This window comes from Choloepus didactylus, chromosome 10 (assembly GCF_015220235.1).
Source record: "Choloepus didactylus isolate mChoDid1 chromosome 10, mChoDid1.pri, whole genome shotgun sequence".
Lineage (NCBI taxonomy): Eukaryota > Metazoa > Chordata > Mammalia > Pilosa > Megalonychidae > Choloepus > Choloepus didactylus.
Window position 1 is genome coordinate 65196499 of NC_051316.1, and position 14762 is coordinate 65211260.

Genomic DNA, 14762 nt, shown 5'->3' on the forward strand with positions numbered 1-14762 from the left:
ACACACACAAACACAAGTAATTCTCTCCATTTAAACCAAGAATTAAGATACCTCCTATTTTCTTCTGTCTTCTATGAAGCTACTATGACTGTGCCTTAGGAACGTACATAAAATATAATTATCTTATTCAATTTATCCCATGTTAATACTGGCAGTTCCCAACATGAACAGCTTGTGTTAAGTTGGTCATCTGAAATCTAGACAGCATTCTCTTACAGAAACAGTGGTATTAAGAGAAAGAATGCCAAATGTAGTTAAGTTCTCAGGCCACTCAACCAAAGCTTATTTAATCCACAATGTACCTGAAATACATAATTCAAGATACAGGATTCCAGGAATTTTATGCTACTTATGCAGAGAGTAACAGTAATAACAGCAGTGGAAAGATAAAGATGGTCCTGAAAATATACAGGGGCATCCAGTTCATACCCCATCAAACTTAAAAAAAAGAGAGAGAGAGAGAGAAACAAAACTTAAGTTCATGAAACTGCTTTTTCCTATATTACTAACATACTTCCGAAAGACAACTTCAAACAACTGTTGAATGTATTACCATTTTCCTATTTGTTTTAAGAAACTACAGAATGCAGTGATATCTTCCAGTACAGAAAGAAAAACACAGTTATCTTGTTCCAACATTTTCTACATTCAACAAGAAGTTCTTATCTTGAGGAAAAAAAACCATAAAACTGTTTTAAGATGAATAATATTTAAATAGTCAAGACATATGAAATTTCTTTCTAATTTCTGCTTAGCCACAAGCTATAAAAATATATTTATATAATAATAATAATGCATTCTATAACTATTAGAGATAGGTTTGAAGAATTGAAGTCTTCCTATTCTATTTCATCAATTAAAATAAAATCCAAAAGATAAAAACAACAGAAACAATATCCTAACTACTGGTTACTCTATAAAACTTCAGTGAAAACATGCCTGAAGTCAGGAACCTCTACTGCTTCAATCTGAATGCCTTCCACCCAAGCCCGGAGTAAGAAGGGAGACGCGAATTTGTACCCACAAATTTCTGGCTTACTTTCACCCATGGCAATTCCATTCAGGAGTCCAGAGAAAAAGAACATAGAGAGCATTCTGGATACCTTAATTAAAAAAAAAAAAAAAAAAAAAAAAAAAAGCTAATCAAGTTTCATTCACGTTCTTTAAAAAAAAAAATCCACCAATTTTCACTCAACTTTATGTAAAAATGAAACTTAATTTAATCTTATAACTTAAGTAAATCTGAATATTAATCTTTTAAATAGTAGCAGGAAAATTAAGACTATAAATGAAAAAAGGAATTGCAGTTCATGTCGATGCTATAAACATATAAGGAGGATGGAGAATGAGAAACAGGTTTTAAAGAGGAATGAATATAAAAGGATGAAACAAGGTGAGAATAAAGGAAAAGAAAAAATGGAGGAAGAAAAGGGGAAGAAGAATAAAGGGAGCACACGACAGGGAAAAGAGAAAGGCAATGAAGTAGAAAAGAGCTCTGAGGGAGCAAAAGGCGATTAAGAAGTTGTTGTAAAATGGCCCTTGTCCCGTACTTACCAGTCCTCTGGGCAATCACCTGTGTCTATTTTTTGATAAAGGGACTACCTTTCCAATGATTAAAAAATGATGTTTCTATACTTAGTGTCATTTTATTTTTCCAATTTCCAATTTCCTTGTTTATTTTTAAATAAAAGCTCAAATTTGAAAACTTTTCTCAGGTGTAAAGGAATGACTTTTATTTCAGAAATGCACCTTGGAACCTATACACTGCTGCTCCGTTAGTGCGCAAAACCTCAGAGTTGCCCCAACATTCCAAACCTGACAGTCTTTCCTTTGTAAAGAAATGAAGGCTGCCTCTTTCCATAACACCTGAAAATTATTATTGAAATCAGGGTTCACTGAGAATGCAATGCTTTAAAAAATACGTTCATTTGCTTGAAAAATTTAGTGTCCTAGTGGAAATCATACATACCAGCAATATCCTGTCATTATAGAGAGCTGTTTTTAATCTCAAGAAAACAACATGGATATGTCCAAAACATAAGGGGCTGTCAAAGGGAGATCCACAGCAGATCACTGGAGAGAAATTGTCATCCAGTCTGCAGTCTGTGGGCAGAGCCGTGGAAACTAATATTGTACTCACAGCCAGACTCTACAGACAGGTATCAACTGAGCATCACTTCAGCCTGGTTTAGCATGCTAAGAACCACCCCTCACCCCTTACCTGGTGGCTTGCCTCTTTCTACCCATCCACCTACCCATCCTCTCTCTGCCCCAATAAACCAGAGAGGTCACTTACAACAGTCCTCAATTCCCTAAGAATTATTTTATGTAAAAATTCATTAAATAATATACCATTTCCAATTTATTGATCCTACAGACTATAACTCTATGAAGTGGTTCAACACGATGTCATCACTACACAACAACTTGTTTCATTTACAGTATCTGTTTCACTTCTACTCAGGAGCTAATATAATTCAATTTTTTTCTTTTTTTCTTTTTTTTTTTTTTACTACATACAGGCTGCTAGACACATGTGCATGGCAAATGGAATCTGAACTTAGCTTAACAGCCTCATTTATTCCTGATGGTTTAAATTATTTCATCACAATTAATGACACCCCCTCAGCTTCCTGTGCAGCACTGCCAGATGTTCAGAGACCACAAAGCCACTCTCTTCTTTGACGGCTGGTGACAAGTCGTCCTCTGAAGGACGTTCCCTAGGTGTGCGGGCCGGATGACACCTCCATTGCTTAGCACCTCTCTGCCTCCCAGAGTAACCATGGTGAGGAAAATGCAGGAAGGCATGAGAAACCAGCAAATGCATTAGTGAGGGCAAATTATGTGAAGTGATCTAAACTTGGAGGAACTTGGCTCCTGCCACAGCAGTTTCTAACCTTGTTGTTTTATGAAAGAGCTCTTCGCCTCCACCTTCCCAACCACTGGCATCCACTGAAGTACAGAGCATGGCGTCAGTCCTCGGGGAATGTCGAAGAACAATAATAACATAAAACTTTTCCACAGGGACCTTTTCTGGGGTTTTGTGGCTTTGTTTGGGGGTGGAGGGTGGAGCGTGCTGTTTAAGTTATCACCAACATCGTCATGAGCATCATTTTGTTTTTTTAGTGTTAACAGTTTGAAATCAATGTCTAATTTTCAATGGCAATTATCTTCTATCCCACTATATAAAATCATCCAATAGAAACATAACATTTTGACTATTTCTGGTAAACAGCTTTATCCCTTTTTCTTAGGCTTAGCAGGATTTATTCTTTTGGGGGCTGATAGCTTTTTGTTTTTGTTGTTAGATTTGTTTTTTTTTTTAAATAAAATAGTAATAAAAGGACTATACAACTCCTTCTATTTTTATTCTGTCATGGGCAAAGCCATGGTTTACCACTTGTCCTTAATAACAAAGAAAATAATTTTCTTTATTGCAGATTTCAGATATCTTAACGTAGACCTTCATTTAAATGTCACAGAAAACATAAATTCACACAATCAAAAGTGGCAAAAAGGAAAGCAGAAATAGTAAACACTCTTGCATTTTTACAATAAGAATCCAATGCTACAACTTTAATTTGGAAAGCATTTCCATCAACTACAGAACATGTGGCAGGCATTTTATGGATTATTTTTTAAATGTTTAAAAAAATGCTGGTCTTACTCAGGGAATAAGAGACCTTTTGGTTTGCCAAAACGTGTAATAGGAAAACAAAAAGGCCACCTGTGTCAGCCCACCCTATAGTATGAACATGAACTATAAAGGCATTTTGGAAAATATTTTTAAACTAAGATGAGTAAAGAAATCAATATCAGTATAGATTCCAAGCAGCTGCAAAAGGCTTCTGTGCATGTTACTTATTATGTGTGTGGCCTATACATGCTAATTTCTGATGCTTCCAAAACTCAGTGTACTTTCTCTTTCATAAGCTATTTGGGATTAAAAGTAGGACCCCATCCCCATCAACTCTGACAATGGACGCAGAGACAGGGTAAGTTAATCAAGCCAAATGAGTTGAATTTTCTCCCTCATCAACGACTACTTACATTTTGAATGACTACTTAATTTTACCAGACACTCCATACTTAATATCTTGACAGTTTATTAAAATTACCAGAAAGTCCTATGAAATCTCTAGTCTAGTTTTTATCAGAATCGGGGCAAGCAGGGGGAGATTGAGTTGGTGGCATAGTTGCAAGCAGGCAGACAACAATAGGAAACTCTCAGCACTCCCTGAGTTACATCAAATTTTCCATGCACCGAAACTAAAATGAAATAGTTCAGTTACTGCGAGGTAGATAAGTAAAATAAACAACAAATTTCATACAGTCAAGTCAGGACGGAGTCATATGGACCTCATTCTGTTGTCTCCAAACACTTTATCGGAGGGGAAAAAGGAGCTGAATAAACTTTAAACTCTCATGTAGGGATGTATTGCTTTTGTGTCCCTGGCAGATGTGGAAAGGAGATGAAATGGGCAAGGGAGAATCAAATATCCCATCGCTGCAGGTTTGCTGAGGGAAAGAGCACTGCAAAGATCTCACATCTGGCAATCATTTGTCAATGGCTGGAAAGAGAACGGCAGGAAACTTTCTGGCTCTTGGAGAAGATGAAAAGACAAAAACCATGTGTGTGTGTTTGTCTCTCTCTCTCTCTCTCACTCTCGTGCACGTGTGCGCGCACACACACACACACAGAGCAATGGTACAATGACTACTACACTTATTCTCCACCACAACCTGCCCCCCACCCCCGACCCCAATTTAATGATCTTCAGATACACTCTACTCCATGGTCAAAAACAAGCAGTCACTTCACTTGTTAAAGCTGCAGTGTACGTACATTTTTCAAATCAACCCCAAGGCTGATGTTAGAAAATCAAAATCAGTGAAGCAAAGACCGCCTGGTACTTTGGGCAGGAATCCTTGCGGTTCAGTCAATAAACAGAATCTGAATGAAAGACACCACAGTAACCAGACAGTACCGTTTTGAACAGCTCCTAACCTGAAGGGGAGTGTGGGGGAGAACAGCACTAGTGACCGTGGATATAAGGCCACCAGTCCACTTAGAGCTCTCTACCTGCAGCACAGCTGTGTTTGGCATAGGTCATTTGCTATTTCTAAAAGAAAAATTTTAAAAATAGTGAAGTTGTATTTAGGGGATGCTGTAAATGGATTTGGGAAGGGAACTGTTTGTTATTTTTTAAAATAATCATACCTATTTAATAGGTTGGGAAGGGGAATCCTTGATTCTATTTAGTCCATAATGCTGATAACAATATAGGGAATTTGTTGCCCTCGTTATGGAGTTCATAAAAATGACCAGTTTTGCACCAACAGGTTTATCACATAATAAAAAGTTTTCTAGATACCCCACTCAAAATTAACTTCTCCCCAAATCGTAGGAATGTAAATCTGTTCATACTGGCAGATAACTTTAAGTAGGCAGCTTTTGGTTCACTCTTATAGTATATTTAACTAGCAGCAGCATCCAAGCTTATCCCTGTGATTCCATAAGTGAATGCTGCAGGTTGTTTAATAACCTGGCAAATTCACAGTAGCTTGTCAAATTATTACAGGAACAGTGTCATCACTAAACAAGCCTGATCACGGTTAATTACAATGCAGACCAGAGAGCAGCCACAATTGTTCATTAATTACAGGAAGCACCTCATTTAAATTTTATGGAAATTTACACTTGCACCCTGGTATGTCTGGAAAAAAAGTGATCCTTCACACATTCACAGAAGAAAGGAGTCTGTGGTTTATGAAACATCACAGTAAATTGTGTCTAATCTGATACTGAAATAGTGGTTCATTATTTACTCTAATTTTCTAAGCACTTTAGTGGTGAAAAATATCAAGTCAAACCCCACATCTTGAATTCCCAACCAAAAAAGGAACGGTGATGGGCTAACTGTAACAACTTAATACATAATGAGGCACAGATAGACTGAGAAAGTAACTTTTGTCTGATTAAAAATAAAATATCTAACACTAATTAAGAAAAATCTAAACAAGAATAATTCTTTCCAATAAGATGGTTGTATACAAGCACAGTGTTTTGCTACATCAGCTAACCATGCAAGTTTCACATCTACTTCAAAAGCCAAAGAGGAAAATAAAGTTAGAAAGTGAATCAGTTTTGATTTCCAGCTTGTTTTCCAAATCAAGCATATTAACACAAAAGCACAGTAGTTGCCCCTGCAACAGTCAAGACTGGCAGACTTCAAGGATGACAGTCATTTAAAACCAAAGATAAATTCAAGAAAGAGTGTTAAATGATAAAGTTGCTAAGAAATCTCAAAGTTTAAGGATAAAAGGCTAAGTGTTAAAAGGAAGGAGGTAGCAGCAGGAAGGGTCTCCATCAATCATGAGAACTCATGTCAGCTAAAATATAAAAGTAAACCAGATATGGAGGCTATATGTCTAAACGAAAATCCTTTGTAAGAAAGGATATAAACAAACCATTGCTCCTAAATTGAGCTGTACAAGAGGTTATTCTCAGAATCAAGAGGCCAAACAGCAAATCCTGTAGTGGTTATAATACCTGGCCCTGGAGGAAAGTCCAAGACCCAAGCAAGAAAACTATATGGCTCTGGCAAGTTCTATAGTGAATGAGCTCCCTAGGTATACAGTTGAAGTAAAAAATAAGAAATGGCTCATTCCCTAGTCCTGGGGGGTGGGAGTGGGGTGGGGGACCAAGATACATGCCATTGCAAAAGTGAACAGTCGAAGCTAAAATCCAGCCCTGAAATTGTTACCTGTTAAAGAAAATGTTAAGTGTCAAGTTTATAGGGATATTTACCAAATATTTTTAACTGCATGGAAGCCAGATTTAAGGAGGGGGGAGAAATGTTCAAGTTGGTCCCAGTTAATTCATCAATTCACCATATTCCACTCAGTTTGCCAAAATGGTGTTGTGAGATGAGGAATCCAATAAAATCAGAGCTTCTTCGTTAATGCTAAGGAATGAGATCTTTTTTGCAAGATCCATGCTGAATTCTCAAGTTCAAAATCTTTTTAACTATCTACAAACAGGGCTTCATTTAAACTTGTAAATACAGATTTTTCCCTCTTGGTATGTCAAAATAATGTGCTCCAAAGGTCTTTTTTCCATTTTATTTCACACACTCAAGTCTGCAAAACTCATTTCTTTTTGCACCATAACTCAAGGTTAAAAAACAGATTATCCAACAATAACCCATGACAGTCTGTTCCAGGTGATGTGTTTGAAGAATATCACTTGTCCCACCCAAAGAGGTCAAGGATCACCTTACTCACCACAAAAAAGTCTTCCATCACTCTGCATTTGTGTGTCACATACAAGCTGTTAGCTTTCTAAAACTGGGAAATGCATGAGCATGTCTCATATGTGTCACACCTGCTTTTCTGTTGTATCCCAGCCACGCACCACCCAGACAGCACCAGCTTGTGGCACAGTAGAGCTCATGCGGTCTTCCCTAGGCCAAGAGCAGGTGTGCAAGAGATGGTGTTCCTTTCAGTACTATAAAAGCTGAAACCTCCTCCTATCACCCCTTCCACCCTTCTTCCCACTGTGAAGAAGTCAACTCTAAAAACCGTTCTCTTTTATCATGTGGGGTGTCTAAATCAGTAAAAATGTTTTAAAACTGAGCTCACTGCACTCATCCACAAGCCTGAAAATTTAGATAATGATGCCAAATGGAGGTCCTAAAAAAGTATGAGTTTGCTCATACATACTACAATGAAAAGCCACCAAGACCCCTTTTCAAAACTAAGATTATATATTATGCTAGGGGATGTCACCCATGTTTTGAAACTTCAGCTGTATCTTGGCATCACTGGCACATACATTCCTTAAATAGTAAAAGATACATGGAAATAGAGACATACCTTTGGCCAAAATGTCATATTTATATTTTTAATTTGCAATATGCCAAAGAGCTTCTGATACCTCAGGAAGACAACAAATATAAACCGAATACCAAGGTAATACTTTTACAGAAAAATGTACTTTGCTAATGAACTTATATTGCATGACTGGACATATCTCCCACTCCATGAAGACAGAAGAAACTTATCATTAAGTCTTTCTTTTACAGTTGAAACGCTGCTCTTTTCCTGGAGTGGGAGACTGTGACACACCCCTTATATCTCCAGTGCTTAGCACAGTGATTAAAACAGGATAGTGATAAGTAATAACAGAACAGGGCTAACAGTGACCGAGAGACTGCCATGTGTCAATTCCTGTGCTACTGCGGGACATGCAGTATATCTTATAATCCCCAGAACCACTCTGGGTAGTAAAACTCCATTTTGTAGATGAGCAAATTGAGGTTCAGCTGGTTTGAGTGATTTACCAAAGGTTGACTTGTGTCTACCTAAATAGGCAGCCTTCAGAAATCGTGTTCTTATCCACCACAGTATATACTATTTCTTGGCAGAGTAAATGAATGATCTCCAATTATAGACCACTCATCCTGAAAAGGTCCTTCCATTGCACATATGCTACACATTGGTCCCTCTGTCACACTGTCACACCTGTCTCAATGGTCTTCCTTCACTTGATGGCAGTGAAAAATCTATATGGCCCTCAGAAGTCACTGTTGCTGTCACACCACCCCCAGCTGATAAAACAGTAAGACTCCAACCTGGACTTCCAGCCTCTGGTCTGGCTCCTCCAGGTTTGGGCAAAAGTCTGCACCCAGCACTCTGCCAGCACATGCCACTGGAACCTGGGGGAATACGGCCAAGTTAGATGCTGGCTGTGGAGGCTGCTGAGAAGTAACACAGTCACACTTCACCTAGGCAGATGCAGTGACATCCCAGCAGCAGGTCTGAAACAGTTTATCACAGCTTGACACGCCCTTGACACTTAGTATGTCCAATATATCATAAATATCATCAACCATGTTTATTAGCTGTCAGATGGTGAAGTCCAAGAAGGAAAGAGCCACCTAAATTTTGCTTACCCTTATATCCACAGCATGTAGGAGAAAGGCATTTAGTAAATATTTGTGGACAGGAGGAAGAGGGAAGAAGGCAGTAAGAAGGGAGGAAGAGAAGGAAGAAAAAACATAGAAACACTGAATCTCTGCTTCACATGCTTTTTCAGTCTGTCCCTTAATTTTCTTATGCAGAGATTAAGAAATGTAGATGCTATGCACTCCTAAAATTTCTTTCAGCTCTTAATAAATTAGTTCCAATTTACTTTTCTATACTTATTTATACTTACTACCTTTAAATTAAGTTAAAGAGGTTTGTTTTATAAGTTTGCTCTAATTAATAAAAATGATCATAATACCAACCCAAAACAGCTATAACTTAGTGAATGTTTCTGGCTCTATATTTTTACAGTGAAAGCCACAAAGATTCCCTTTCAAAACTATGATTCTCTCTTATAATTAGTCAATTATCAGCCCTAAATATTGCTTACCATCACTTACTTACTTTATTTTATATTTGCCAAGATGAATTAATAAGGATTTAGCTTCTTCTAAACTTGTTTTCTTTAGAAAAATTCTCTCTAAATCACTACTCAGTATTTCCAAACACATACTATTTCTACTATCTTCCTATATGTAACTGAATTTCAATCTATACCATCAGTCACCTTCAGTTCACCTGTCTTTTTTTCCTAGTAAAGCCTTTTTTTGACATTGTGTTTCACTTTATTAACTCTGATTAAGGTAATCTGAACTAATCAATTTTCTTTGTTCAGAGATCAGTTTACTGCAAACTATGCTGCCTTAAAGGGTGTTTACCACTTCCTTTGACCCACAAATTAGTTCGCTTCTCCCAACTTTGAAAATTTTCAATAAATTTCACTTCGCTAGTTTATTAGTGAATATACTAGTGTGTTAAAAAAACACTCAGTCCAGTCTCATTCTTGCTTCCTGTGTATGCCAATAAGGTGAAATGGACAGAATACCATCTTAATTCTTCAGCATTAACCTCTTGTGACCCATGAATTTCATCAGTGGAGCTTAAGACAGGAAGGAAAGGGAGCTCACATTTACTGCACACTTACAATGTGCCAGTTGCCCTACATACAGATTAACCGTATTTTCCTCAACTATCTTATGGTATACGAGCATCTCCTTTTTACAAATGAAAAACCTGACTTGGAGGAGGAAAATAACTAGTTCAGAGTAACACAGCTAGACAGCTGCAAAGCCCAATTTCAAACCAAAAAAATTGAGAAAGAAAAGAAAGACGAGAACATATTTCAAAGAAGTGAATAAAAAATATTAATAATTGCATCCATTCTAGAGACACTTCTTGACATTTCATATGAAAGAAATTACAAGAAGAGAATAAAATAAATGAATGTGTTAAGACAAATTAAGACCTAATACTTGCTCTTTAGTTAGGACAACATAACCAATGTAAAGAGAATTTAGCCTCTAAAATTGAGGAATGAGAAAGAAATGGAGCATGGAGAAGCGCAGAGACACTGTGCTCTTGTGTTATGTCACACAAGGAATAACACTCTTGCCAACCCTTAGTTGACATCCAGAGGGGCACTAATGAGTTCTGCTACACTAATTATCCCTAGGGGGCAATAGAAGGAATTTTTTTAAAATTAATCATAGAATAATCCATGTATCAAAATGATAACACTCCCCCCCCAAAAAAGGCTTTCTATAAAACCTCAATAAATGTAACTACTAGCAGAGTCCATGAGCCAGAATGTATATATTGCAAATTAAATGTATAGTAATACTGCAAACACTAAGCTTCTAGTTCTTTTTTCCTCTCGCAGTCACAGAACACATTTTATAAGCACTCTTATGCGGAAAGGAGAAAGTTAAACAACTACAATTACACTCAATTACAACTTCAGGTATTTAGAAATACAGTTTCTGCAAGAAAACGAAAAAGGTCTTTATGAGTCAGGTGGGAGAAAACTCTGACGGGCTACCAGTATGTTTCAACAATACTAATCTCAAAAAAGAACTAGTAGAGAAATTGGTAGTATGCAGATTTATAATCCTAGAATTTCTGAACTGAAAAATTCCAAAAGGAACCATGAAAGGTAGACTTCCATATATTAAAGGTAAGGAAACTGACAGTCAAAGAAACTAAGACATCACACAACAACGTGGTAGCAGAATGAAGACTAGAATCTACAAGTCTATCCTAAATCACAAATCATCCCTTGGGAAAGGCATGAAATTAATTTAAATAGAACGATTTGAGACTGAAAAAAACTGATCAAAGACAGCATGTTTACTTTGAGTACAATTATATTTGTAGAAGGCAATAATCCTATCCACCTCAGAAAACAAAAACACAAATTGAAGCTAACCTTTTAGAGTTCATTTCCAAATGTATATAAATCTAATTTTATTACCAAAAAAAGTAAACCCATGAATCTCCTACCTCCACAACAATTGCTGGGATATTTTATTTCAAACCTTCTCTGTTTTTTTTTTTCAGAGCTAATTTCTTATTTTGGATCCTCTGACCTGAAAATGTTCACTTTTCATGTTAATTATTATGCATCCCATCCTGTCTCTCTACATATTCTCCCCAAAGACTGTGACATGAGATTGTGATATGTGCCCCCCACCCATCTCCTATTGCAATTCTCTTTTAAGAGTTGCCTTTATATAAACTTAAAGAGAAATTAGAATGCTGGAAAATTATTTGGTCTTTGTTTTGTTGTTGTTGTCTTGGGAAGCAGCGCTATAATGGCTGTATTTTTAGGCTGATATCCAAGTACTCACAACAAAACTGCACAACAAAATTGCACACTCACTGATGGGTTCGAGGTTTACTAATACCCTGTTCCCCAACCCCATCCACCAGAAACAGTGTTGTCAATTATCAGGGAAAATTTTTCAAGGGAAAAACAAATTATAATTTCCCTAATTCATCAAGAAAATACAAAAGATATAAAAGTTGATAACCTAATTACTCATAACTGGGCACATCACATTTCACCTTTTGATTTAGAAGCCTCAGTAGTGAGCCAGCTGGCTATAAGCGATCAAAAAATGACTGACAAAGCATCAGAAATAAATTGTCTAATTCCTTATTATTGCTCCACTGTAAAATAAGATGATAAAATATTGTGCGTACCTAACTACTGGTTTCATTGAAATATAAAATTTAAACTGTTTGGGGGAACTCAAATCTTATCTACTTTCTTTATGCAGGCATTTAAGTTCTGTTTAATTACCATACTAAAAGACAAAGTTTCTACAGTGAACTTCATAGTCTTAACAGTGATTTTTACCTCTGAGTAGTATTAGTAACAACGGAAACTTTTTTTTAAATTTATTTTTTACTTTTAACTTTAAAAGCAAAATATACAACACAGTTAAGTTTTTTAAAAAGCGAAGAGAAATACTAAACTGATGGGCTACTCTTTCTAAGCATCATACTGCAGGTTTAATTACGGGAAGGTAATTGGCTAGTACTCATCTAAATTTCATTCTTCTGGTGCTGTAACAGGAAGTGAGAGGCCTTGAAAGGGACCCTATGGAATCCCCAGGGGAAGCTGAAGCTGAGTACATACATAGCTCCTCTCCTGTACATACCTCAAAGGAATCATGGTGTGTGAGAGCTATTTACAACTTACTTTGTGTATAATCAGCAGAAACAAAAGATATGACAACAAGCATAAAGGCCTCTCTCTCTCCTCTCAGGAGAATTCAGCAAGGGAGGGCCAGTGGGCATTCACTTCAGTGTCAAAAGGGCTTCCAGAAAACACATTTTCTATGGGGCAGAGAGGAAATATGGCAAGCTTCCTAGACACGCACACACATATGCTCTCTCTCTCTCACACACACACTCTCTTGCACTCACAGATACACTCACATTCTTTGTTTACTGAGATCACATAAAGACTGTTAGAGACCTGACTTGTGAAAAGAAGACAGAAAAAGCCCCGGCTACGTTGGCCAAATTGTAAAAGGGAACTAACATTCAAAATATCTGAAGCTGCATGGGGTGGGTGTGGGGGCTAGAGGCAGGGGTCGGGGGATTATGGGAATGGGCATAAGGAAAGAGTCATAGGAGGAAAGAAAGAAAGAAGCAAAGAAGTGATAAGTTGGGAAAAGAAATATTGAGGAAAGGGCTTACGGAATCAAGGGTGTTTCTTGCAGATCCTGGACCCATTTGAAATTGAATTTTACTTTTAAACATTAAACATTCAAGTAGGCATTTGCCTGATAGGTACTATAAAAGTCAGAACCTAAATAAACAAACTTCCATGTTAGCTCAAGTCTCTTCGGCTAAACTGGCCAAAAGCCCAGATTAGTTCTGAAGTATATGTGTTTTGGTAGTTTCAGCTCAGCAGTGTTGAAGGGATGAGGGAAACACAAGAAGAACCTGTAAAAGAATGGGTAGACAAAATGGATAGACATAATTGGTTAGAGAGAGAGAGACAGAGACAGAGACAGAGACAGAGACAGAGAGAGAGAGTGAGAACCATCACAGGACTCTGGGACATGGATGGGTTCAAGTGCTGTCCAAGCCAGAGAGAAGCAAAGAAAGAACTTCAGCCTTGCAGGCGTTATAAAATGCCAAGAAGCAAGGGGAAAATTTACTCAGATAACACAAAAAATTCAGGAAGATCATTAAGTGAAATAGATTTGATAATAAATTAGGCAGGAGTGCATGTGAGGATAGGAAGATGAAGAAAAAATTAATAAATTACCCAATACTACAAAGATGGAGTTGTGTGCTAAACATGCTACAATATAAATGAATACAAAAACTGCAAACAGCAACGGGAGACCAGTTCCTGGATGTGCAGTTAACATACCTTAATTTTTCAACTTAGGATTTAACTAGGAGGCAACATTCCAGGCCTACCCCTTCTCTACCATGGAATTCCAAGATAAGACCCAGAAGGACCACGTCTGTTGAAACTGAGGCTTAAGAAGGAAAGTACCACTGACTGATCATAAAGGAATCAGTGATTCAGAACAGTGTTCTTCCATTTTTCCAACACGGAACAGCCAGAAATACACTCGTTCTAGCAGAAGCCTTAGGCTAAGCAAGTTTGAAACAACAGGAATATTATAAGGAATGGAGATTATGTTCTGGGGGAAGAACTGAGCAGGAAGCAGAAGCTGCTGGAGGGAAACAGATTCCCTTCTGGAGTCATCCCAGAAGGGAGAACTACAGGATGGAGGTGAGAGAAGGGAGTGGTCAACCTAGTAAGTGAGTCTACTGTTCAACAGGTTGGCAGTTTTGGGGGAGGGATAGGTGAGGCGGCCAGTCCTTGCAGGACAGCTAGGAGCTATGTAACTAGTTCACCCTCCTCTGCCTCAGGAGCTGGTTCTCTTGGGTGAGCTGGGCCCTCGGCTCTGTGATAGTAGCAACCTCTGCAGCAACAATTCAGGAGATTTTTTACAGCCACAAACAACAACAAAAATACCTTGGTTTTATACTGTGAAATGTGGGATAAAAGGTAAAAATCTCCCTTCCCTGGTGACACCCCGAGGAACCCAGTGGACCATGAATAATCCTAAAATTACACAGAATCTTTCTTATAGAACACTCAAAGGGCTTTACACATAATATTAATTCCCACATCAGATGAGTAAGGAGGAGAGGAAATTTCCATTGTTTCTTCTTATTTTTTAAAAGAAAACCGAGGCCTATCACTGGTCTTCCTCAATATTTGATAAAAGAGAGAAACGAAGTTGAGACAAAGTTCTTTCGACTACTTTGCTAGCAATTTAGGAGAAAAGGGTCCTATCATTTGACAGAGTTTGTTTATTTCCTACAATTCTTGTGTTACGTGGTTTTGAACACTG

The 14762-nt window shown here is 37.5% G+C and overlaps 1 protein-coding gene across 3 annotated transcripts in view; it reads right to left on the reverse strand.

The window, feature by feature from the left end:
* BNC2 (basonuclin 2) overlaps window positions 1-14762 on the reverse strand; it is a 314550-nt gene that overhangs the window by 229071 nt on the left and 70717 nt on the right. For 2 of the 3 annotated variants that reach the window (XM_037797011.1, XM_037797009.1), the window contains exon 3: window positions 8637-8720. The exons of the other annotated variant lie outside the window; for it this stretch is intronic. In XM_037797011.1, the coding sequence (XP_037652939.1) occupies window positions 8637-8720 (84 nt within the window). The remainder of the gene's footprint in view (window positions 1-8636; window positions 8721-14762) is intronic. 3 annotated transcript variants of the gene reach the window in all.